This window comes from Heterodontus francisci, chromosome 23 (genome assembly GCF_036365525.1).
Source record: "Heterodontus francisci isolate sHetFra1 chromosome 23, sHetFra1.hap1, whole genome shotgun sequence".
Taxonomy (NCBI): Eukaryota; Metazoa; Chordata; class Chondrichthyes; order Heterodontiformes; family Heterodontidae; genus Heterodontus; species Heterodontus francisci.
The window spans coordinates 58,028,231-58,054,819 of record NC_090393.1 but is presented as its reverse complement, the minus strand read 5'-3'; the positions used below and the strand labels follow the sequence as shown (position 1 = coordinate 58,054,819).

The window sequence follows — 26,589 nt, the reverse complement described above, 5'->3', positions numbered from 1 at the left end:
AAATATTTAGCAATTTTTCCCTTAAAAGGTGCAAAGAACTCTGCTTCCACCACTATGTGCGGCAAAGCAATCCATCCACCAAACCCATGAGTAAAAACAAAATCTCCTAGCCTCTCTTTCCCTGACCTTCAGTGACAATATTAAATTTATGTCCCCTCATCAATGACTACACAACCAGAAGTAATAGTGTTTCCCTACCCATTTTATCAAAATCCTTTATAATTTTAAAAACCTCTGCTAAGTCTCACAGTCCCTTTCTTGCTCACTCCAACAATAACTCTAAATACTGACAAATAGACATTGCGTAATCCTTGTCCAATTCCAGTCCTGTATACATACAGCTCAAGAATATAATTTTATCACAAGTTATAGCAACATAATTTCAATCTCACCTTTAGAAAAGCAAGTAAACAGAGCTTCACAACTTCTAAAATATATTACAGCCTCTCATTACTCTTTTGTCTCCCCTACTCAGATGCACAGGAGATAGACAATCTTCTCCTTTTACTCAGACAAAAGCTAGTTGAAACATGTGCAAATTGTGTCCAAAAAAATGCTTTGCTATTCAAAAGGTCAGAATTGTCACAAATACAAGTTCATTATTTAACAGAGTAATTATTTCCAAATTACTAATACCAAATTTATATTGCCTCTAACATATGACTGAACTATGTAGGGGAAAGTATAGCAGAGCTATGACCCTGTGATATCATCTCCCTTCAGATCATATATCACTCACAGAATGTACCAATCTGAGTGGACTTCCTCAATCATGAGATAAAAATGGTCGCAATTACCCACTGAATATTCTCAATAATTCAGTCGGCAGTGGTGGGAGCAGGTGAACTGAGTAAATATGCTACACACAATTTTTAGTTTCACATTCAAGAATTACATAATTTTGATCAGATAATAATGGGATTCTGCATAACATTGGTAACACCAATCAGTTTTAAAGAAGTTCAAATAATAGTTCAACACTGGAAATATTTCAGTTTCCCAAACAGTAGAATTTGCTGTAGCTGCCCTAAATTAACATGTCAATTTTTTTTTAAAACATACATGCCACGATTAACGTTCGTCCTTTGCTCAAGCATTTTTTCTGTTCACTCTGCTGAATTAAGTCTCCTACCTGCAGGGATCTGCGAGAACATCTCCATAACCATGTGCATGTTTTTACGACAGATGTCCTCAGGATCATCAAGCAGCTCAGCCAGTGGTACAATTACATCATGTTCCAGAAATGCAAACCTGCAGAAGAAAAGAAAACAAGAAGTAAATAATAATAAAAACATTGTGTAACAAATTCGATATGTATATAGGTCTGGCCTATTACCTGCTTATCGCTAAAAACGAAAAGGCATTTTTTTGGCCTGTACATAATATTGGCACAGAGTTGCAATAAAATTTATATTTGCATTCCTTCATAAAGCACTGTATAAGCAGTCCACTTGTAAGCATCATTAATTTGTCAGAAAAAAATGCACCTACATTCACTGGAAATAATTTTTTTTCAAAAGTACTGGCATTGTGTATATTTAATCTTTTACATCACTGAAATTTCTCTAGCATTTAGAATGGCTTTCACACATTAAACAGCTCAATTCTATTTTGTCCAACTTAATAAGTCCTTCTCTTTGGCACAGATGATTTTTATCCTTTGCTTCTGTACCTGAAAGAACAAAATGTGCAGCTTGTCCCGACACCATTGTCGATGCTCCTTATCATGATATATGATAGTAAAGTTTCAGAATGAAAAATATAGCAGAAGACATCTAAAGCTGGAATCCTCTCCCTCGATTCTATCCAAAATGGAGCGGGATAGCAGCAGAGAATGAGGGAAAATTCTGCTAGTGAGGCCTGCCACCATCCCACCATCTCTGCCGGGACTACCACTGGTCACTCCTTCCATGCCTGCTGAATGCAAATGGCAGCAAGGTAGAATCCCACTGGATTTCACTGGCATCCGTCCCAGCTATCCCCACTTCCCAGGACCAATATGGAAGGTGGCTGCAGGCCTTGAGAAGCAGTTGTACAGCCCTGATATTCCTCTGTATTCCTTGTTCTCTTGCAAGGCCTACAGTGCTCCCAATTTATGATCTTTGGGGCTCCTCTGCCCCTTTAAATACCTATTTGCATCTTCTTATATCGAAGTGTCACCTGAATTTTGTATTTTGATACTGGCGAGTTTCCTCAAGGGAGCTGGGATCCGAACAGAAAAATGGGTTGGGTTGGAGCAGATTTGGAAGGATGGGCAGTAATCCTGCCCTGCTAGAATTCCACCCTAAAGAGGAGAAATCTTCCCTTTGTCACAAAAAAAACAGAACTGACCAGAGGCAGGAGCTCAGGTCCTGGCAGTCATCCGGAACAGGGTGTTCATGTTAAATAAGATCAAGCTATTGAACTGAAGATTTTATTGACGCGGGAACAATACGTATGGGTAGATTACACTTCATAAACAGGTTTGTGTTTTTTCAGCACTTCCTAATAAGAAAATAATGAAACCTCTATGAAGCAGAAGTGTGCAGTTTTGTTTTATTTACTCATTCACAGGATATGGGCTTTACTGGCAAGGCCAGCATATTTTCCCAACCCTAACTGCCCTTGAGAAAGTGGTGATGAGACACCTTTTTGAATCTTTGCCGTCTATATGGTGAAGGTACTCCCACAGTGCTGTTAATTAGGGAGTCACAGGATTTTGACACAGAGAAGGTGAAGGAATGGCGGCGATACACGTCCAAGTCAGGACGGTGTGTTACTTCGAGTGGATCTTGGAGGTGGCATTCCCATCCGCCTGCTGCCCTTGTCCTTCTAGGTAGTAGAGGCTTCAGGTTTGAGTGGTGCCGTTGAAGAAGCCTTGCAAGTTGTTGCTGTGCATCTTAAGATGGTACACACTGCTGCCACAGTTCACCACTGAACAGTTCAAGTACTGAACAGGGTGCCTATTAAGCTGACTGCTTTATCCTGGACAGTCTTGAGCTTCTTGAGTGTTGTTGGGCCTGCAATCATCCAGGAAGGTGGAGAATATTCCATCACCTCCTGCCGAGAATCTTACAGGTGACAGAAAGGTTTGGGTGAGTCAGGAACAGCCACTTGCCGCAGAATAATCAGTCCTGACCTGCTCTTGTAGCCACAGTATTTATGTAGCTGGTCCAGTTAAGTTTTTGGTCAATTCTGACACCCAGAATGTTGAGGGTGGGGGATTGGATGATAGTAATGCCATTGAATGTTAAGAGGGAGTGGCTAAACTCTCTCTTATGGGACATGGCCATTGGCTGGCACTTATGTGGCATGTATGGCCTGTGCGGAGTTTGAAAGTTCTCCCTGTGACCGCGTGGGTTTCCGTTGGGTGCTCCGGTTTCCTCCCACCGCCAAAGACTTGCAGGTTGATAGGTAAATTGGCCATTGTAAATTGCCCCTAGTGTAAGTAGGTGGTAGGAGAATGGTGGGGTTGTGGTAGAGAATATGGGATTAATGTAGGATTAGTATAAATGGGTGGTTGTTGGTCGGCACAGACTTGGTGGGCCGAAGGGCCTGTTTCAGTGCTGTATCTCTCTATGGCTCTATGTATTATGTCACTTATCAGCCCAAGCCTGTATGTTGTCCACGTTACTTGCAGCATGCGTCACAGATTGTTTCCTTATCCAAGAGGTTGCGAATGGAACTGAACATCATGCAGTCATCAGTTAATATCCTTACATCTGACCTTATGATGAAGGGAAGGTAATTGACAAAGCAGCTGAAGATGGTTGGGCCTCAGAACTGCCCTGAGAAACACCTGCTGCGATGTTGTTGGGCAGCCACAACCATATTCCTTTGTGCTCAGTACATGTCCAGCCAGTGGAGAGATTTTACACCAGATCCTCATTGACTTTAGTTTTACTGGGGCTCCGTGGTGCTATGCTCGGTCAAATGCTACCTTGATGTCTGGGCAGTCACTCACACCTTACCTCTGGAATTTAGCTCTTGTGGAAAAGGAGTTGCTAAATTTTAACATTCTGCCCACATGGATGGTATTTCTTAGCTGACTAAAGTACAAAAGATATCACAAACAGGGGCTGTCTATATTGAAAAAGTTAACAAGGTGACTGAGAATAGATTGGACCTTTTCAAGTTTGTGAAGAGAGGAGTAGTTTGGGCTGACACTGATTGGTAGATGAAGTATTATGGTCAGGTGAAGAGGGGTCGAAGGGCTTCCCTTTTTTCCCTCTCCTTGTTTGACCACAACAGGTTTAATTATTTTCAAAGTGCATGTGCTGCCAATTCAGTAGATGTTTGATTACTTACTTGCTATGATCATAACAAGAACCAATCTTGTTTTTCTTGAGTTTAACAAAGAGGTTAAGTTTGTTGTACTTAAACCAAACTAAAATAATAGACTATGTGCCAACTTTCTCACATGCGCACACACACTAGAGGTTCACACACACACAAATAGGTTACAGAGTGGGGAAGGATAGATTGATTGAATTAGAGTCCATAGAAAAAAGGGATATACAGTCTATATAGTTTGGTGATTTGGCTGACTTCTAGATGAATTCAGTTGTCCTGAAGCTTTTAGTTTGAAGAGATAGATGACTGATTTGGTGGGTCTCTTGGAGACAGCAATGCAGATGATTTCCTCCAAAGGGGTTTCTGATTGTAGCCAGAGTATGCAGAGATGATCAGTCAGCAGGCAGGGTTTGCAATTTGCCAGCTGGAATGGAGAGAAAGAGCGAGAGAGAGGAGGGACTCCCACTTGGGTCTGCACGTGTCAAAGTCCAGATGCTTCTCCTTGCTGCTGCAGAGAAACACCAGCTTAAAAACCACAGATGATGATGGGGGTGGGGGGGGGGGGGCGGGTGGTGCTTATCACATGACAGTCACCCAGTGATTCAAGCATGGTGGTCAGCAGTATATTTCTTCTTGCCAAAAAGAACAGGGAGTTCCCTTAAAATTCCCGGGTCTTGCTTCTTGCTGGGATGAACAGACATTTCGTCTCCACCTCACAGGCTTTACAATATAGGATACAGGGCTGGATTTTATAAGGCCCCCGATGTCAGGGGTCATGGCAGGGTGGCCTGGAAAATCCTTTCGGCAGAGGCCCGCCACGTTCCCCGAATAGGGAAGGCCCTGCCCCATTTTACCGCGACAGCGGGGCCTCAGAGCAGCCCCCCGCCATTCGGCAAAGTAAAACTAATCTGCATATATTAATACATTTTAATGAATGCATAATAACCTACCTTGCCATGACGGCCATCCCACGCCAATATCCCGGCCATTGGCCGGAGGTCCTGTGTGTATCACTGGTGGGGAGGGGTGAGGAGTGACATTTTCAGGGCAGGGGGGAATGAGGAAAATTCCTTCTATTGGCTGAGGGGCTGGTGGGAAGGGGTTGAAGGGAAAAGGTAACAAAGTGCGGGGGGCAAAGTTGGTGATGAGTAGAAAAGTTCTTTCTCTGTGGAAAAGACATCAATTGGTCATGGGGGGTTAGGAGAAGGGCTTCGATCTATTATTAAAGTTATAACTTAAAATTTTCCCTCCATGTCACTTTAAAAATTAAAATTGCCGGTAAGGGCTTGGAGCCCTTTAAAAATGGTGCTGGCGCCTGTGCAGCAGCGCCGGACGCCATTACTGGGAACGGAACAGCCGCCGCCCCCCCCCCACATCATCGGATGTGGCCGTTCCGCCCCCTCCATGTAAATGAGCCCCCGTGTTCAGCAGTGCACAAGCCGCGCCGAGATTGGCGGCGAGCTTTCAAAATTCAGCCCACAGTGTTGCAAATTTGGTGGCCATATTAAGCTGCTAGCAAAATCATCTTTTATCTGTTACTTTTTAAATTTCTTTAAAAAATATAAATTCAGGTCTCCAGTCAATGGATTCAAGAAAATGTTCATTCAACAAAGCACGTTGGCATGACAGAAGATATCAATGAACTTAAAATATTGGTTGTAAAACCAGAGTACAATATCCTTGGAAATAAAGTATCTATAGGGATACATCAATAAGTGCTTCCTATTACAGTTGGGAACCATTGACATCTGTCCAACTGCCTCCCCATTAACCGGAACAAATGATGACTATATAGGAAAGAGACTTCCAAACCAAATAAAAATTGTAAGCTAACTAATTTTAAGAGCAATGTCAGGGAAATAAAGGAATGCTGTAGGTGTCATCAGGTGCATGGAAGGTATTCAGTGAACCAACAAACAGTACATACAGGACATCAAACTGGATTTTTAGCAAAGCTACAGGGAGCAGAATTAAACCAGCATCGATTTGGTAACTGATATTCAGCCCTGTTGGGCTCATCAGGTTGACTGGTAACATTGGTAGAGTCTCAAACCACAGTGAAGCTTGCTCCTGATAATCTACATAAACAAGATGCATTGGCTGTAATTAGTTATCAGGCCAACAGTTGTACAGTATAGGTTGCGCATTTGTCTAAGTATTCATACAAATTTGGGGTGCAACTTGGAGAGGGTGGGGGTGTCCTTGTATTAAAGCTTTTTATCTCGTCACTGCAAACTTGTGAGGTCAGACCAGGGAAGAATTTTAACCCTTCCAGCCTGGCAGGAGCAATGTTAGAGGGTGGTTGGGGCTTACTGAAATCCTGCTGGCAATCATTTCAACTCTCGTTTCAGTTCAGTGGCTGGCATCCCATCCCATCATGTCAGAAGCTGTCAAGAGCACAAAGAGCTCCTGCAAGTTAAGTCAAAAACTGTCCTTTGCAGGGACCAGTGAAGCAGGAAAGTCGCAGCCTTCCGTGCCCTGTACTCCCCACTAGACCTTCCCTAAACCCTTCCCTGTGACTTACCTACTTGTCAGCAAACCTTCCTTTGACACTGGCCACCTTAACTGCTGCTGCTTTCCACCTGGTCCAGACAGGCAGCCGACCAGTGGCATATAGACGCAGCCCAGAAGTTAAAATATCCCGTGCCTGAAATCTGGGCATACGAGTCCATTTTGCACTCAGCCTAATTCACCACCCACCTTAAACATATTGGGAGATAAAAAGATTTTTAGGATACATTTTGTGCACCAACAAAACACTGAGAAGGGAGATAAAGGCAGTAAACAACTCAGCTGATGAGGTTTCACATTTTCAAGAACCATTCATGGTTTAACAATATTACTTAAACTGCTTGATTCTTTTACATTGCCATAACCTACTCCCCACTATCTATAAACATATAAAATGCACTCCAGAGAAAGGGACGATTTCCTCCATGAATAGCATGTCACAAAATCAAAAGCTTATTTATAAAAAAACAAATTTAGCATTTTGTCACACATAGCACACTGTTATGAATTCAGATCTGCTATAGATGCCGTTTCACAGCAACAACTGTGAACTTGATCTTTCATTGTCTACAGCATGCTAACTCAGGTGCTCAGTCTGAAAACTAATTTATACCTGGAGCTCTGCTGCCCTGTGAATTTAACCCATTGAGAGCTAGGTTTAGCTCGACAGTACCATTTTAAACATATGTCACATATAGGCTAGCATGTTCTGAAAAATGAAATGGAACACAAAGTGAGGAAATCATTCCCCATACTTTCTATACATTAACTGCCATGATGATAAGTACATAACAGTAATAATAACTTGCATTTCTATGGCAGCATTAGGGTAGAGGAAACATCCCAACACACAAAAGCATAATCAGATAAAAAATGAATGCTAAGCCGAAATGAAGATAATTTCGGAAGGGTGACTAAAAGCTTGGTCAAAAAGGTAGATTTTAAGAGGGAACAAAGGAGGAGAGGGAGGTGGAGAGACAGAGAGGTATAGGGACAGAATTCCAGAATGCAAAGCTTAGATGGCTGAAGTCATGACCACTAATGGTGGGCTGGAAGGAGTGGTGGATGCACAGAGGTCAGGATAAGAAGAATGCAGAGTCCACAGAAGGTTATAGGGCTGGTGAAAGTTACAGAGGTTGAAATTTTTTTAATTGAGGCATTGGGGAAAGGTTAACTGGAATTGCTGCTGTGATAGAGAATACAATTTTTTTTGATAGACTTGTCTTTTTCTCGTAGACCAGTGAAAATCCTGCTGGAGTCTGTTTATTTTCAGTCTTTAATCTGAGGCATCTCATCTCAAAACAGATATGTCAGTGTGTGGTGAAAAGAATCACAAAGCAAAGCAAAGTGCTACTATATATGCACCAATATGTAGTAATGTTGAGCAGGATTTTCCCTGTGGGCTTCAGAACCTAGCTGTCATGGTCAAATGGGGGTCAGAAGAACTGGCTGGGCAACAGGAGACAAAGAGTAGCAGTGGAAGGGAGTTTCTCAAAATGGAGACGTGTGACCAGTGGTGTTCCACAGGGATCCGTGCTGGGACCACTGTTGTTTGTGATATACATAAATGATTTGGAGGAAAGTATAGGTGGTCTGATTAGCAAGTTTGCAGACGACACTAAGATTGGTGGAGTAGCAGATAGTGAAGGGGACTGTCAGAGAATACAGCAGAATATAGATAGACTGGAGAGTTGGGCAGAGAAATGGCAGATGGAGTTCAATCAGGGCAAATGCGAGGTGATGCATTTTGGAAGATCCAGTTCAAGAGTGAATTATACAGTAAATGGAAAAGTCCTGGGGAAAATTGATGTACAGAGAGATTTGGGTGTTCAGGTCCATTGTTTCCTGAAGGTGGCAACGCAGGTCAATAGAGTGGTCAAGAAGGCATACGGCATGCTTCCCTTCATCGGACGGGGTATTGAGTACAAGAGTTGGCAGGTCATGTTACAGTTGTATAAGACTTTGGTTCGGCCACATTTGGAATACTGCGTGCAGTTCTGGTCGCCACATTACCAAAAGGATGTGGATGCTTTGGAGAGGGTGCAGAGGAGGTTCACCAGGATGTTGCCTGGCATGGAGGGCGCTAGCTATGAAGAGAGGTTGAGTAGATTAGGATTATTTTCATTAGAAAGACGGAGGTTGAGGGGGGACCTGATTGAGGTGTACAAAATCATGAGACGTATAGACAGGGTGGATAGCAAGAAGCTTTTTCCCAGAGTGGGGGATTCAATTACAAGGGGACACGAGTTCAAAGTGAAAGGGGAAAAGTTTAGGGGGGATATGCGTGGAAAGTTCTTTACGCAGAGGGTGGTGGGTGCCTGGAACGCATTGCCAGTGGAGGTGGTAGACACGGGCACGATAGCGTCTTTTAAGATGTATCTAGACAGATACATGAATGGGCAGGAAGTAAAGAGATACAGACCCTTAGAAAATAGGCGACAGGTTTAGATAGAGGATTTGGATCGGCGTAGGCTTGGAGGGCCGAAGGGCCTGTTCCTGTGCTGTAATTTTATTTGTTCTTTGTTCTTTGTTTAATAGCCAGAGGGCAGGCTTACCATCTAATTAAGGATGGAGGCTGGTTCTCGAAGCTGGAGGGCAAATAGGAGGCCCTGCAGCTCGGAAGAAGCAGCAGGCTGCCTCTTCAGGTAAGCGAGGGAGCCCCACGATGGAGGCACCCTCTCATCAACTTGTTCAAATTTAAATTTAAAAATGACCTCAGCAGCCGGCCCACCATTGTGGAGGGGGAGCCTCTCCACAAAGCAGCCTGCAGCTGAAGCCAGGCAGGCAAGTACATCCGATACAGTAAAGGCTATGAGCTCTAACATCATCCCAGCTCTAGCACTGAAGACTTGTGCTCAAGAACCAGCCGTGCCCCTGGTCAAGTTGTTCAAGTACAGCTACAACACTGGCATCTACCCGACAATGTGGAAAATTGCCCAGGTATGTTCTGTACACAAACAGCTGGACAACTCCTATCTGGCCAATTACTACCCCATTAGTCTACTCTCAATCATCAAATGGAAGCTGTCATTGACAATGCTATCAAGTGACGCTTACGCAGCAATAAGCTGCTCATTGATGCTCAGTTTGGGTTCTGTCAGTGGCACTCAGCTCCAGACCTTATTACAGCCTTGGTCCAAGCATGGACAAAAGAGCTGAATTCCAGAGGTGAGGTGAGAGTGACTGCCCTGGACATCAAGGCAGCATTTGACCAATTGTGGTATCAAGGAGGCCTACCAAAATTGAAGTCAATGGAAATCAGGGGGAAAATTCTCCGCTGGTTGGAGTCATACCTAGCACAAAGAAAGACAGTTGTGGTTGTTGGACGTCAATCATCTCAGCGCCTGGACATCGCTGCAGGAGTTCCTCAGGGTAGTGTCCGAGGCCCAACCATCTTCAGCTGCTTCATCAATGACCTTCCTTCAATCATAAGGTCAGAAGTGGGGATGTTCGCTGATAGTTGCACAATGTTCAGCACCATTCGCGACCCCTCAGATACTGAAGCAGTCCGTGTAGAAATGCAGCAAGATCCGGACAATATCCAGGTTTGGGCTGATAAGTGACAAGTAACATTTGCGCCACACAAGTGCCAGGCAATGACCATCTCCAACAAGAGAGAATCTAACCATCTCCCCTTGACATTCAATGGCATTACCATCGCTGAATCCCCCAACCTAGGGGCTACCATTGACCAGAAACTGAACTGGAGTAGCCATATAAATACCATGGCTACAAGAGCAGGTCAGAGGCTAGGAATCCTGCGGCGAGTAACTCATCTCCTGACTCCCCAAAGCCTGTCCACCATCTACAAGGCATAAGTCAGGAGTGTGATGGAATACTCTACACTTGCCTGGATGGGTGCAGCTCCAACAACACTCAAGAAGCTCAACACCATCCAGGACAAAGCAGTCCGCTTGATTGGCACCCCATCCACAAACATTCACTCCCTCCACCACCGACGCACAGTGGCAGCAACGTGTACCATCTATAAGATGTACTGCAGCATTGCACCAAGGCTCCTTAGACAGCACCATCCAAACCTGCGACCTCTACAAACTAGAAGGACAAGGGCAGCAAATGCATAGGAACATCACCACCTGCAAGTTCCCCTCCAAGTCACACACCATCCTGACTTGGAAATATATCGCTGTTCCTTCACTGTCGCTGGGTCAAAATCCTGGAACTCCCTTCCTAACAGCACTGTGGGTGTACCTACCCCACATGGACTGCAGCGGTTCAAGAAAGCAGCTCACCACCACCTTCTCAAGGGCAATTAGAGATGGGTAATAAATGCTGGCCTAGCCAGCGACGCCCACATCCCATGAATGAATTTTAAAAAACACTGTTCCTGGGGGTTGGTTCAATTTGACTTGTATAATCTCTTACTCTCTGTCCTGAATATACTTCTACTGGTAAAGTACTGCTAGGTTACCTACAGAAGTAGATGAGAGAACACAAAGGGAATCCTCTTCTAACTAACAGAGAGACTACATCTAAGAAAATCTAAGAGAGTCTACTTCTTCCACTTCCTCCACTACATCGACGACTAACTAGAGGTGTGTCAAAACCCTCTTTTTTATACCTTAACATGATAGAGAAACTTCTTGTATTCAATCTGAGCGAGTCATGTGTTGGGAGGGTTCACCCCTTTTGGTGTCATTTATTCTTAATAACCTCGGAGGATTCTGGGATTGCCTTTGAGTCATTGTAGTATGGACTTCATAAGGATGAGAGACTCTGGCTCTGGTATTAATCTGAAGACAGATTCTGAGAGGGGTTTGAAACTGCATGGCCAAAACCCAGAAGTCAACTCAGTGGGTTTGAATCTGTGATCACAACTGAATTGAAGCAGTTCATTTTAAGCTTTGGGTTTCACATCTCCATCTCCAAGCTGCGCAACGGGCATAGCGTACACCGCATGACACAATCAGCTGCATTTAAAAAGGACAGTTTTGAGCAACACTCAGCCTTCACTTTCTATGCATTTCATCACCTCCCCATCTATCCATTTATTGTTAGCAGGCACCCTAATCCTAATGCAATGCAGTGCGTCTGTCTCATATCCACCCTCACGAAGTACATTACATCCATCAGGTGAATACCTAACCCTCACTCACTTGCAGATCTGTTTTTGTGCCCCTTGTTGGTGCAGAGAGCGCAGAATGCAAGGGAGAGATAGAGGACTGGAGGTGGCCCACCAGAAATAGTCCAGCTGATAGGTGCAGAGGAGACAGCCCTGGAGATAAGTGGCATATCTGCACCCTCTCAATCAGAGATGGAGAGACAGGAATATCACAGATAGCTGGTGCAGAATTACAAATATCTCTGAAACACATATGCTGACTTCATATTATCAATGACTGACTATGCAAAGACTGAGTATGGTGATGGTCAAGATTGTGACTTTGCCACGACTCTTTCTTTTGTCTTCCAGGGTCTTCACACATGCACCAAGTACCACAGGACATGCATGACAATGATTCCTCAGAGGACCTCATTCCTTCTGAGGATGCACCGTCACAAGATGTACAGCCATGCAAATACTCACACTCTGGTGAGTCCACTTAAGACAGTTAATTGGGTTTTCATCTGCTAATTTACAACTCATAGATGAGAACGAGCAGACAAAGGTAGCAGGGACAGCTGTGGAGAGTGCACATCAGGAGGGCACCATCTTCTCCAAGCTTTGTTCAGCTGGATACAAATACTTAACCCCGGGGGCTATCATTGAGATGGAGAACGCTAGATGTGCATCAGCAACTTCGTCAGATACCAACAGACATGCCATGCACACTCGCCACAATAACAGAGAAGATGGAGGAGTCCAACTTGATCACTACATGCGGAATCACCGCTCTTCTGAGAGGTGGAGGAAGCTGTAAACCCTATGTCATGGGTAGTGCCTCCTGAAACCTTGGCCCTTGTTCTGTATACCACCCTCCTGTGCATTTCTCTCCTACACACATGCTGATCCCAACACAGTACATCGTCACTGTTGTGGATGGTGAAGTTCTTCTTCTGATATGCTGACAAGCACATCCAATGTCAGTTTAAAAGTCTCCAAAGTTTAAAAAAAAAACTGTATTCACACAAGAACGCTCTGCCAAATATTATCCAGAGGGAACTGAGATGCTAGCTATAAGTAATAAGTGAGCTTTTATTCAGATGGAGCAAACAGAAGTTGAAATATCCATCTGAACTGTGGCTGAATCCCACCTTCATTTCACTGGTCAGTTTCCTGAGCCCTGGGAAACACAAGCTGGAGACATTAAATTTTTAAAAATACCTCATTAACATCTGCAAAGGACATTAATTGCAAGAATAAGTATCACCCGCCTACACTCATTAAAGACCCAACTTCAGCAAGTAGGTTACACACAGGCATCAAATCACGCCTCCCTTATACAGTAAGTGGGTGCATTGGAATCCGGTTGCGGTCACATTCTAAAAATCAAATATTTTAACTACCCACTGCCCCACCCATTCTAAGGAGTTAAAATTCCCCTCTTTCTCACCATTATCATCATCATTCTCCTCCCACCCAGTTATGAAGGGATGTGACACCTTTATGTCGCACTGAGTGCAATAGTGGGTGTGTGCCTCGTCCTTTAACACAAAGGGCTGGATTTTTGCGATGGGGGCCCGGAAACGGGCCCTACACCTGGTTTATGGTTCTGCCCCCAGGTTAAACAGAAATGAGTCCCGCATTTCACTTTGGGTGGGGGGAACACCCCTTAATCGATGTGGAGACGGGTTTGACAGCCAACTAGCTGATGCAGGGGTGGGAACAGATGTGGGCTAGCTCAAGTGCAGGCCTGATTTAAACTCACCATGGCAGACATTACTGCGGCTGCCATTTGAGAGCTGCGAAATATCACCAAGATCCACGGCTGATCCTTGGAAGGAACCAGAGGCATAGAAGTTCAAGGCCACGATGACTTTGATAGCTACTAGCAGGGCATGGCAACCAGTGCTGCGAAGTGTGAGGTCTTCGGCAACGAGCACACAGATGTCTGTGACCATTTGCCTGCAGAGTTGCAGTCACCTGCGGCACTGGGTCTCGGTCATCTCCAGGTAGCGCAGTCTTCGATGGTAGATCCTATGCTGATGGTATGGCCTCTGTGTCTTTCCTTTTCCTGGTCACTCTCCCCTGTGCTCCTGATGCCCAGCGCTCCACCCTTCCTGCAGAGAGTGTTGCTCTTCACTACTAGGCCCAAAATCTGACAGTCGTGCTCCTATTGCCAGCTGCAGCCTTCCTTGTGCTCAGATGGCTGCCCAATTATGCTTGGCAGCACCAGTATTTTCAGGCCACTTTTGCCTCCATTCCTCCCTGGACTGAAAAATTCAGCCCAAGGCCTCACACAGAAACAGATAAGGCATGACATATTTATGTTACCCTGAAGAGTCAGTTCCTAGATCTGAATCTTCCAAATGGCTTTCTAACATGAGGAAAGAATGTCTTATTATCTACATAAGCCTTTATGGATTTATCGTTATTTCCTACATTACAACAGTGACTACACTTCAAAAGTACTCCAATGGCTGTAAAGTGCTTTGAGACGCCCTGTGAACATGAAAGGGGCTATATAAATGAAGCCTTTATGGTTTGATTAGTTGGGAAACATGGTGGTTTTAATTAGCTTTACCTTCCAGCCATTTCACAACTATCCATAATATATGACCACTTTAAGCTAAACTTCATTCTGAGAGCACTGTTTAGGCAGTACATAGGGCATTTCCCTTATACGAACATACAAATTAGGAGCAGGAATAGGCCATTCAGCCCCTCAAGCCTGCTCCGCCATTTGAAAAAATCATGGCTGATCTGATTGTTGCCTCAACTCTACATTCCTGTCTACCCCCTATACCCTCTGACTCCTTTGTCAATCAAGAATCTATCTAACTCAGCCTTAAAAATATTCAATGACCCAGCCTCCACTGCTCTCTGGAGAAGAGAATTCCACAGTCTAACGACCCTCTGAGAGAAAAAAATTTAATTCCTCATCTCTGTCTTAAATGGGAGACCCTTTATTTTTAAACTGTGTCCCCTGGTTCTAGTCTATCTCACAAGGGGAAACATCTGCTCAGCATCCACTCTGTCAAGTCCCTTCAAGTCTTATATGTTTCAATAAGATCACCTCTCATTCTTCTAAACTCCAATAGATACAGGCCCAACTTGTCCAACCTTTCCTCATAAGATAACTCCTTCATCGCAAAAATCAGTCGAGTGAACCTTCTCAGAACTGCTTCTAATGCAATGTTACCCTTTCTTAAGTAAGGAAACGAAAACTGTGCACAGTACTCCAGATGTGGTCTCATCGATGTAGCAAACTGTAGCAAAACTTTCTTACTTTTATAATCCATTCCCCTTACAATAGGAACATAGGAAATAGGAACAGGAGTAGGCCATTCAGTCCCTTGAGCTTGCTCCACCATTCAACTAGATCATGGCTGATCTTCTACCTCTACGTCTTTCTCCCACACTATTCCCATATCCCTCCATATCTTTAATATCTAGAAATCTATCAATCTCTGTCTTGAAAATACTCAATGACTGAGTCTCCACAGCCCTCTGGGGTAGAGAATAAACGACAACTTTTCATTTGCCTTTCTAATTACTTGCTGTACTTGCATCCTAACTTTTTGTGATTCATGTACTAGGACACCCTCTCTCTCCGTTTGAACAATATACTGCTTTTCTATTCTTCCTGCCAAAGTGGACAAGTTCACGTTCTCCCAGTGTCTTAGGTTACAGGAAGATATAGACGGGATGGTCAAATGGGCAGAAAAGTGGCACATGGAATTTAACCCTGAAAAGTGTGAGGTGATACACTTTGGAAGGAGTAATGTGACACGGAAGTATTTAATGAATGGCCTGACACTGGGAAGTTCCGAGGAACAAAGGGACCTTGGCGTGTTTGTCCATAGATCTCTGAAGGTAGAAGGGCAGGTTAATAAGGTGGTGAAAAAGGCATATGGGACACTTGCCTTTATCAATCGAGGCATAGATTACAAAAGCAGGGAGGTCATGTTGGAGTTGTACAGAACTTTGGTAAGGCCACAGCTGGAGTACTGTGTGCAATTCTGGTCGCCACATTATAGGAAGGATGTGATTGCATTGGAGGGGGTGCAGAGGCGATTCACCAGGATGTTGCCTGGGATGGAACATTTAAGCTATGAAGAGAGGTTGGATAGGCTTGGGTTGTTTTCGCTGGAGCAGAGAAGACTGAGGGGTGACCTGATCAAGGTGTAACAAGATTATGAGGGGCATGGACAGGGTGGATAGGGAGCAGCTGTTCCCCTTAGTTGAAGGGTCAGTTACGAGGGGTCACAAGTTTAAGGAGAGGGGCGGGAGATTTGAGGAAGAACTTTTTTACCCAGAGGGTGGTGACGATCTGGAATGCCCTGCCTAGGAGGGTTGCCTCACACCCTTTAAAAAGTATCTGGATGAGCACTTGGCACGTCATAACATTCAAGGCTATGGGCCAAGTGCTGGCAAATGGGATTAGGTAGACAGGTCAGGTGTCTTTAATGCATCGGTGAAGACTCGATGGGCCGAAGGGCCTCTTCTGCACTGTATTATTCTGTGATTCTGTGATTCTGATTCTGTGATTATACTCCATCTGCCAAATTTTTGCCCACTTACGTATCCGATCTAAATCCATTTGTAGATTCCTTATATCGGCCTCACAATTTACTCTCCTACCTATCTTTGTGTCATCAGCAAATTTAGCCACCATACATTCAGTCCCTTTAGTCAAGTCATTTATAGAGATTGTAAATAGTTGAGGCGCTAGCACTGATCCCTGTAGCACTCCACTAGTTACAGCTTTCCAGCCTGAAAATGACCTATTTATCCATACTCTCTGCTTTCTGTTAGCTAAGCACTCCCTCTATCCATGCTAATACGTTACCCTCTACACCATGCGCTCTTATTTTGTGTAGTAACCTTTGATGTGGCACCTATCAAACACCTTTTGGAAATCCAAGTACACCACATCTGTAAGTTCCCTTTATCCACGTTGCTGGTTACTTCCTCAAAGAACTCTAATAAATTAGTCAAATGTGATTTCCCTTTCACAAAACCATGTTGTCTCTGCCTGATCACATTAAGAATTTCTAAGTGCCCTGCTGTAACCTCCTTAATAATATAGATTCTAGCATTTTCCCTATGACAGATGTTAGGCTAACTGGCCTGTAGTTTCCTGCTCTCTGTCTCCCTCCTATTTTAAATAGAGGAGTTACATTCACTATTTTCCAATCAGTTACATTCGCTATCTTCCAATAATTTTTAAGGCACATTTCTGGCAATGTACAGTGAATTCTCCTTACAGCACTGAAACAAGGAGTCAATGAATTGTTGTCTGGAGCTAACAAAGGCATGGATGTGGTCATCAGCAGCAGGCAGGCTGAGGTTGGCATCTTCTCTGCCTGCCAATGTAATTGCTGGTTAGGCATGTGGGCCCAGCAAGCTGTTGCATTTCCCTCCTTGCCACTGCTTCTCAGCCAACCCTAAGGACTATCAGAAAGAAAGTGGTAGTAGGCCCAAAGATAGAGACGGTGACCCCCTTAAGTCAATAGCAGGGGGCTCCTCTTCCTCCATAATGGCCTCGATCACTAAGCTTTTTAGAGCTTCAGCTTTTCATCCACCTTGTCAGGTGCTGTAATGGTGCTACCCTTCCAGAAATTACCGCTGGAAACCTTTTATGCTTCAGATACGAAGTCCAAAGTATAAAAACCTGAGAAGTCATTTCCGATGTCATCAGGTTTAAATCACCTTACATAGCTTTTAGTATTTTCCACTCAAGGGCAAATAGGGTTGGATAATCTGTGCAGAGAGAAGCAGAGTTAACGTTTCAGGTCAGTGACCCTTCATCACTGACCTGAAACGTTAAATTTGTTTCTCTATCCACAGATGTTGCCACTCCTGCTGAGTATTTCCAGCATTTCTTGTTTTTATTTCAGATTTCCAGCATCTGCAGTATTTTGCATTTATTTTAGGGTTGGATAATGTTGTTGTTCGGGAATTAATCCCACTTAGGAGCAAGAAACTTGCTCTGAATATTAAAGAAGGCCCCCCAAATGGAAAGTGTGGTCAGGTAGGATCACATTGGTGGGCAAAAGTCCTACCCCACAACTTTACTGATGATGTCACAAAAATTCAGGCCTTAAATTGCCCTCTGTTTTAGTTACAGCCAAGCAGGGCTTACATTGGAGAATTTCTGGTGATGCCTTGCAGAATCTTACAGCACAGAAGGAGGTCCTTTGACCCATCATGTCTGTGCAGGCTCTTTGAAAGAGCAATCCAATTAGTTCCTCTAGAGTCATAGAGTTTTACAGCACAGAAACAGGCCCTTCGGCCCAACCCGCCTGCACCAACCATCAAGCACCCATCCAATCTAATCCCAATTTCCAGCACTTGGCCTGTAGCCTTGTATGCTATGGCGTTTTAAGTGCTCATCTAAATACTTCTTAAATGTTGTGAGGGTTCCTGCCTCTACCACCCCTTCAGGTAGTGTGTTCCAGATTCCAACCACCCTCTGGGTGAAAATTTTTTTCCTCAACTCCCCTCTAAACCTCCTGCTCCTTACCTTAAATCTATGCCCCCTGGTTATTAACCCCTATGCTAAGGGAAAAAGTTCCTTCCTATCTATCAATGCCGCTCATAATTTTGTATACCTCAATCAGGTCCCCCCTTAGCCTTCTCTGCTCCAAGGAAAACAACCCCAGCCTATCCAGTCTCTCTACCCTGCTCTTTCCCCATAGCCTTGCAAACTTCTCCTTTTCAAAAATATGTCCAATTCTTTTTTGAAAGTTACGATGAGTTACTAAATTTGTTCCTTTTTACAGGGAAGGCTTGCGCTACTGAATTTTGAAGTGCACGGCTGTCTTGCTGCAGAATGTAACTGTGTTCGTAACATAACCATAGATCATTTGATAAAGTTCAGAATGATTTATAAAAATAAGTAGCATCAACTACAGTGCAAGACAGATTTACCCAGAATATTAACATGTACTAACAGGGCTCAATTCATCAAGGTATGTCGTTTCTAAGTTATGATCCTGCCAAGTTGAAAATGTGAAAATCTCTCAAATCAAAAAATATTAGTTGTTTCATAGGTGATCTCCAGTTTGGACACTGTCCAGAGTGATGGCAGGTTTCCTGATGATATCTGGTACCGTTGCCAGGAGAGTGACTGGCGGATTTCTCCTGCTTTCCACGTGTGAAGCATTAGTGGTGCAAGACTGAATTAATGTTATCATCACTGTCGACATAACATCCTATGTGATTCTGACAAAGATAAATGATCCCTCCTCATCGTTCTCAGCTTCACTGCAGCCTTTGGCACTGTTGGTCACACCAGCCTCCTCCAACATCTCTCCACTGTCATCCAGTTGGGTGGGATAGCACACACCTGGTTCCATTCTTATCTATCTAATCATAACCAGAGAATCATCTGCAATGGCTTCTGTTCCCACTCCTACATAGTTATCTCTGGTGTCTCCCAAAGATCTATCCTTGGCCTCTTCCTATTTTTCATCTTCATGCTACTCCTCAGCAACATCATCCAACAGCACGCTAGTTTCCATATGTATGCTGACGACACCCAGCTCTATGTCACCACCACCTTTCTCAACCCCTCCACTGTCTCAAAATTGTCAGACTGCTTGTCCGACCTCCAGTACCAGATGAGCAGAACTTTTCTCCAATTAAATATTGGGAAGACCAAAGTCATAATCTTCAGCCCCGCCACAAACTGCGCTCCCTAATCACCAACTCCATCCCTCTCCCTGGCAACTGTCTGAGGCTGACCCAGACTGTTCACAACCTTGGTGACATATTTAACCCCAAGATGAGCTTTGCACAACATATTCGCGTCATCACTAAGACCGCCTTTCTCCACCTCCATAGCATTACCTGCCTCCACCCCGTGTCTCGGCTCACCTGCTTCATCCTTTGTTACCTCTAGACTTGATATTTCCAATGTACTCCTGGCTGGCCTCTTGCGTTCCACCCTCCATAAACTTGAGGTCATCTAAAAACTCTGCTGCTCATGTCCTAATTCACACAAAATCTCGTTCACTGTTAATTCAGTCCCACTTCTCCACGGATCATAACATATCAATAAATTTTCATACTTACCGAAACAGTCAATTACTCTATTTGTCCCGAGAATAAAGCACACCAACCAGGTTTCTTTAATAAACAACAAAATTATCCATTTATTATAAACCAAGTCTTAACCAATAATGAAGTAAATATATATACGAATTGAAATATTAAAGCCCTGTATTTTTATCCTATCCCTCACACACACTCACATACACAACCAGTTAACCGGGGGAAAAAAAGGATTTTTTTGTTTACAGCTGTTACAAAGGAAGAGAAGGAATAAAAAAACACTTATACTGAAAAGAAGAGATGGAAGTCCTTTGTTTTAGCAAGATGTCCCAAGGTGGAATAGGTGGCTGCCACTAGGAATCTTTCCAGGCGATGTTGATGAACAGTCTGTTTTGGGTAGGCGTTCAAAGAAATTCAATACAGAAGGCTTCACATAGGTCTTCCATCAGGTGTGCAGCAACAAAGGTTTCAGTTCTCATACATTCGATGAAAAGCTCTTTTAAAATTGCAAGTTTTCTGCAAACATACAGGATTTCTTTGAAATACAGGAGAAAACAGTACATGATACAGGCTTTTGATTTTCAAGAGCAGGTATTCTTCAAAGAAAGATAACAGTTGTCTGGATTTTCTTCTGATCCTGGCAGGTCAATATGCAGATTTCAAACTGCCTCTTTTAGTCCAAAAACCAGCTGGCTTTTAACAGTTCAAAATGAAACTAAAAACAATTCAGCAACAATCCTGCGACAGCCATATATCATGGTCTGTCATTTCCTTGTAAACATCTGTCCCTTCAGGTTAGAACACCTGCTGTGTTTACTTGAAATCACATGTTTTCCAGTATTTGTTTACTGGTCAATCCTTTTGTTGACCTTCCTTTTAAAAAAACCCCCACAAAGTTCCAGATGATTCAATGTCCCTAAATCCTTTTCCATTTTAAATATAGATTCTCAAGTGTGAACAAAAATAATGGAAACACTCGTAACACTATCATCCAAGGTGCAGTCTAACGTACACTGGCTCCCAGTAAGCGATTTTAATATTTTCAAATCCCTCCATGGTCTGGCCCTCCCTATCTCTGTAATCTGCACCAGCCCTAAAACCCTCCGAAATGTGTGCTCCTTTAATTCTGGCCTCTTGAGCATCCCCAATTTTCATTGTTCATTATTCAACCACTGGTGGCTGTGCCTTCAGCTGCCTCGGCCCTATGCTCAATTCCCTCCCTAAGCTTCCCCACCTCTCTACCTCACTTTCCTCCTTTAAGACCATTTCTTAAAACTTACCTCTTTGACCGAGATTTTGGTCATCATTTCTAATGTCTGCTTATATGACTCAGTGTCATATTTTGTTTTATAATTTTAATTTCTTCATCAGATTTCTTGCATTTACAGTTTTTCTTTATTAACTCTGGTATTCTATACATGCTGAGTCTTTTTCAACCAAGTGTCTTCAAAACACCATTAAGCATATAGTCAACTGTGGTTTATCAGCTCCTTTAAGAGATTTCCTTACCTCCCAATACTATGTGTGACTAAAATATAGAAAGCTTCTGTGGTCTTGCGACGGACAGTAGCGTTTTCATCCTTCAACAGGAATTTCAAGTTCTCCAAACAACCTAAAGAAAATAAAAAAATATCCAACATTAACCTTCCAGCTAAATTCCTACATTGTAATCTAAAAGATGAAATTTGGGACGCTGCAGCTTAGTTATAGACCCTTATTGACTTGCATATAGGCTGTCACTTCAAATAAGCTGCTTCCAAACTTGACACCTTCCCTGGAAAAACATACATTGACTGTGAATATAGGTTGCACATGTTGCTTTAATAAAATGCACCCTAACAGTGAGTTCATACATCATGATTTAAAAACATGAATCTTCTTCTTCTTATGTCACCACAACTTCCTGTGCCACTGTTCCATGCAATCTCTGGCTCGAGAGTTGAAGACCTTCACGGCTGCACGGCTCTGGTAATACAGGGCATTCTAGGAGATGTTGGATGCCTCTCCACAATCACAGTCGACGTGAATGAAAATATTAAATTGTTATAATTATTGTAGCCCTTGTTGCGACCAAGGTGGGAGGAATGCACTGTCTTTCTCTAGTTCCACTTCTCCAGAGGTCACAACATATATTTAAATGTGTACCCAGTTACCAATGCAGCCAATTATATACTCTTATCTATTTTAGTTTCAGAATAAAATCCACCAACCAGGTTTCTTTAATGAACAACAAAAGTATTAATTTATTATAAAACAAGACATAGTCAATAAAGATGCAAAGCTTTTACACACAGTTTGAAATATGAAATATATATATTCCCTTCTAAATACCCAACACACACACACACACACACCAGTTAAAGGAAAAATAAAGCCTGGCATCTGAGTACACGTAGATGGGTCACTGGGATCTTTTCAGAGGCTGTTCGTTCAGGAGACGTCAAGAGGAAGTCTTCCAGAAGCTTCTCAGGAGAAATGCAGCATCAGGGGTTTAGCTATCGCACACTGGATTTTGCAGGGTTTCTCAGAGAGGTGGAGAAAGATGAGCTGGGTGTTTCTTTCAGCAGGCTACAAACCCAACTGATTCAAAACAGTATTCAAAAATGAAACTCACTCTTGAGCACCATAAATCGTGACATGTCACTTTTCTTGTAAACAACTCCCATTGTCAGAAGGCAAATGTTGTGTACTTAGCTGAAGACATGTAACATCCAGTAAATGTTGTTTTTAAACAGAGTCCTTCTAGTGACCATTTAAAAAACACAGCCATAGAATCCCTTCAGTCTCAAATGAATCCATCTCCACAATTCTAAAACACAAGTCCTCACAAAATATTAAAAAATGGAAGCACTTTCATAACACCCTGATAAGCAGGGGAAAAAATAAGATAACAAGACCTCTGCAGCTGTATAAATGGATCATAACAGAATTAAATGAATTTCACACAATTGCTGTTAATAGAGTAAGGGATTCATTCACGCGAAAGCCCTAAAATCCCAGTATGTCCACTATACCATTGCAAATGAGGCTTAGCACCTCTTGCATGCACCAAGGGCTTTCAACATTGATCCCATTCTGTATTTCAGGGTCAGCCAATTTACGCAATACTGGGCCAGAATACATGGCATTGAATAGAAAAGGTGTGTTGGTGGCTTCTGAATTGAATGTTCAATAAATTACATTCAGGTAATAAAAGGAGATTAATAAATGTTGTCTAATGGTCAGAAGTGCTAGCTTTGACGTCTTTCACCCTAAGGGAAGCCAGGCACTTGGTAAAACTGTAATGCTCTCTCCCTTTTCTACAGGGGAGAGGGAATGGAAAAGTCAATGAATTGTGGCATGTTGCTAAACAGTGCATCGGGAAATCTGACAAATGTAGGTGAGGACAGCAAAGCGTTGATCAGGTTTGTCGCTGCACCCTGACAGGAGTCAATAGTGTTACGCCAATGTGCTTTGTTGAATGATAATTTTCTTTAATCCACTGACTGGAGGTCTGAATTTTTTTGATAAAAAAAGACAGATGACTTTGCTAGCATCTTAAGATGAAAACCTAATTTGCAACATTGTATGCTACATTGCAAAGGACTGTGAAGAGGGAGACAAAATGGTTACTTTTCTCAGCAAGAACCAAGTCCCAGGAAGTCTAAGGGAACTGCTTGTTCTTTTTCTTTTTAGCAAGTGAGAAATGCTGCTAACTGCAATGTTTTGAATCACTGAGCGACTGTCATATGACAAGCCCCTTCCCATCTGTGGTTTTAAGCTGGTGTTTTCTCTGCAGCAAAGAAGAAGCAACTGGACTCTGACACATGCAGATCCAAGTGGCGTTCTCTCTCTCTCTGTCTCACTCCATTCCAGCTCGAAAGCTTTTAAATCTGCTGGTTGACTGACCACCTTTGCATACTCTGGCAACAATCAGAAACCTCGTTGGAGGAAATCATCTGCATCGCTGTCTTCAAGAAACCCACCCAAATCAGTCATCTTCCTCTTCAAACTAAAATCCCCAGGACCAACAAATTCAGCTAGATGCCAACCAAATTACCAAACCCCAAAGACTGTATTCCTTTTCTCTATGGACTCTAACTCAACCAATCTACCCTTCCCCACTTTGTAACCTATTTGTGTGTGTGTAAACCTCCAGAGTGTGTGCATGAGTGAAAGTTGGCTTGTTGGTTATTATTTTTATTATTTCGGTTTGGGCACAATAAAGTTAACCTCTTTCTTTGTTAACTCAAGAAAACCTGTCTGATTGATTACTTACTTGCTATGATCATTATAAGAACCAAACACCTACTGAATTGGCCAGCATGTCCACTTTAAGAAAGAATTAAACCTTTGTGGTCAAACAAGGAGAGGGAAAAGAGGGAAGCCCTTTGCCCCCTCCTCACTTGACTGTAACAATAGCAAGGAAGCTAGAGAAAGTGGTGGCTTTAACAAGAAATGAAAGTGGTGTCCAAATGCTTGAGGCAGATTTGAGGTCTGTTTATTATATTACTTAAAGCATTTTCTTCATTGAGCACAGCCTATTGAGGCGTAGCCGCTGACTCATAACATGGAAGGAGTGGGGTTGATATATTCTTTTAATAAATAACAGCAAGAAGTTCAGAGACTCCTCCTCTAATACCATTCATATATTTCCACCGTTAATTCCTCCTCTTTTTCACTCTACTTCCTTTTCCTCCATTAAAATGATGTACACAGGCAGACACCCCCCACCCACCAGAGATAATTCCATCCAGAAGAATCATTCAAAATCAAACAATCACTCTCCCAGTGTTCGCAATGGTATCTACTGGAAGCATGAAGCAGCTTGAAGGTTATGATCTGGTAATAACAGCTAAAATCAAGTGAAAGAATCAAGGTTTCAGATCTGGCTTCAGATCTGCTTTAAGCAAGTTTTTCTAACAATGTATGCATGTCTGGTGGAAATGGAGGATTTGGGACAGAGGATGTCACTTCAGAGGCATAAAAGCAAAATACTGCGGATGCTGTAAATCTGAAACAAAAACAAGAAATGCTGGATTCACTCAGCAGGTCTGGCAGCATCTGTGGAAAGAGAAGCAGAGTTAACGTTTCGGGTCAGTGACCCTTCTTCGGAACTGACAAATATTAGAAAAGTCACAGATTATAAACAAGTGAGGTGGGGGTTGGGCAAGAGATAACAAAGGAGAAGGTGCAGATTGTGGCCTGGTCCAATCTGCACCTTCTCCTTTGTTATCTCTTGCCCAACCCCCACCTCACTTGTTTATAATCTGTGACTTTTCTAATATTTGTCAGTTCCGAAGAAGGGTCACTGACCCGAAACGTTAACTCTGCTTCTCTTTCCACAGATGCTGCCAGACCTGCTGAGTGAATCCAGCATTTCTTGTTTTTGTTTCACTTCAGAGGAATATAGGCAGAATCCCCCAGAGAAATGCTGTAAACAACCATTTCCAGTCATTCGCACCATTTTTTCCGGGGCTTCAGCTGGTTTCCTGCTGAAATGAGCGTATTGTGTCAATCCCAATGGAATTGCAGGGCCATGTAGTATAAATCAGATGTTAATGTCCGACATGACTGCAAATCAAGTTGGAGTGAGACTTTCTTTTCATGTTTTGCTTCACTCCAATGCTGCAGTTATAGTGGAAATTCACCCTTAGAGACATTATTACAAAATGCCACTATATAAGTTGCTTTATGATCTGTTGCATGATCTTTCTGGTGACATGAATACCACATTACATTTCCTTTATTCTAATTACACATCATCAGCACAAAATTGAATACAAAAAGCCATTTTGAGCCCGTGTTAAATAAACCCAATTCAATTGTGACCTTAAATGTATGTCAATAATCAATACTCACGTTTACTGAGCTGGAATTGATCCTGAAAACATTGGATTTTTTTTTAAACTGTTTATCATCTGCACAATTCAGATCCTCTAATACCACTCATATATCTTATATGTGTATCCAAGAATCAATAGGGAGAAAAATGTTGTAAGGCAGGTTTCCACACATAAAATTTTCTATGAGTACCAACTCTACAAGAATTATACAAAGCTCTTCCCAAACCTATCCAAGTCAGAAGTATTAACTCTGAATGCACACTATGGGCACTCCGTTTTCTGAGTACATGCTGGTGGTGGGGAGCCTCACCCATCGCCAATGCACATTGGAAAATTATGCGCTCACGCCCGTCGAAGATCATCACTGAGGGTGTAGATTCAGAAGATTTATGTATAGAGTAGCTGGAAATTACTTCCACATTAAATGTACAAAATATTATGTAATATGAATTGAAAACCTTGAAAGGACAACTCTGTGTCAATAGAATAGAATCATAGAATGGTTACAGCACAGAAGGAGGCCATTTGGCCCATCATGTCTGTGCCAGCTTTCTGCAGGTTTAACTCACATAGTCCCACTCCCCTGCCTATTCCCCATAGCCCTACAAATTTGTTTCTCTTCAGATAATTATCCAATTCCCTTCTTGAAAGCCACAATTAAATATGCCTCCACCACACTCTCAGGCACTGCATTCCAGATCCTAACCACACACTGCGTAAAAAAGTTTTTCTTCATGCTGCTGTTGCTTCTTTTGCCAATCACCTTAAATCGGTGTCCTCTGGTTCTTGATCCTGCCATCAATGAAACAGCTTCTCCCTATCTACTCTGTCCAGACACCTCATGTTTTTGAACACCTT

General features: G+C 42.9%; 1 protein-coding gene across 1 annotated transcript in view; it reads right to left on the bottom strand.

The window, feature by feature from the left end:
* Positions 1 to 262: 262 nt before the first annotated feature.
* The window catches only part of LOC137382927 (radial spoke head 14 homolog), a 42,021-nt gene continuing 15,694 nt past the window's right edge, over positions 263 to 26,589 (bottom strand). The window contains exons 2-4 of the mRNA XM_068055502.1: positions 21,416 to 21,518; positions 1,133 to 1,251; positions 263 to 327 (exon numbers count right to left, since the gene is read on the bottom strand). Coding sequence (XP_067911603.1) covers positions 263 to 327; positions 1,133 to 1,251; positions 21,416 to 21,518 — 287 coding nt within the window. The remainder of the gene's footprint in view (positions 328 to 1,132; positions 1,252 to 21,415; positions 21,519 to 26,589) is intronic.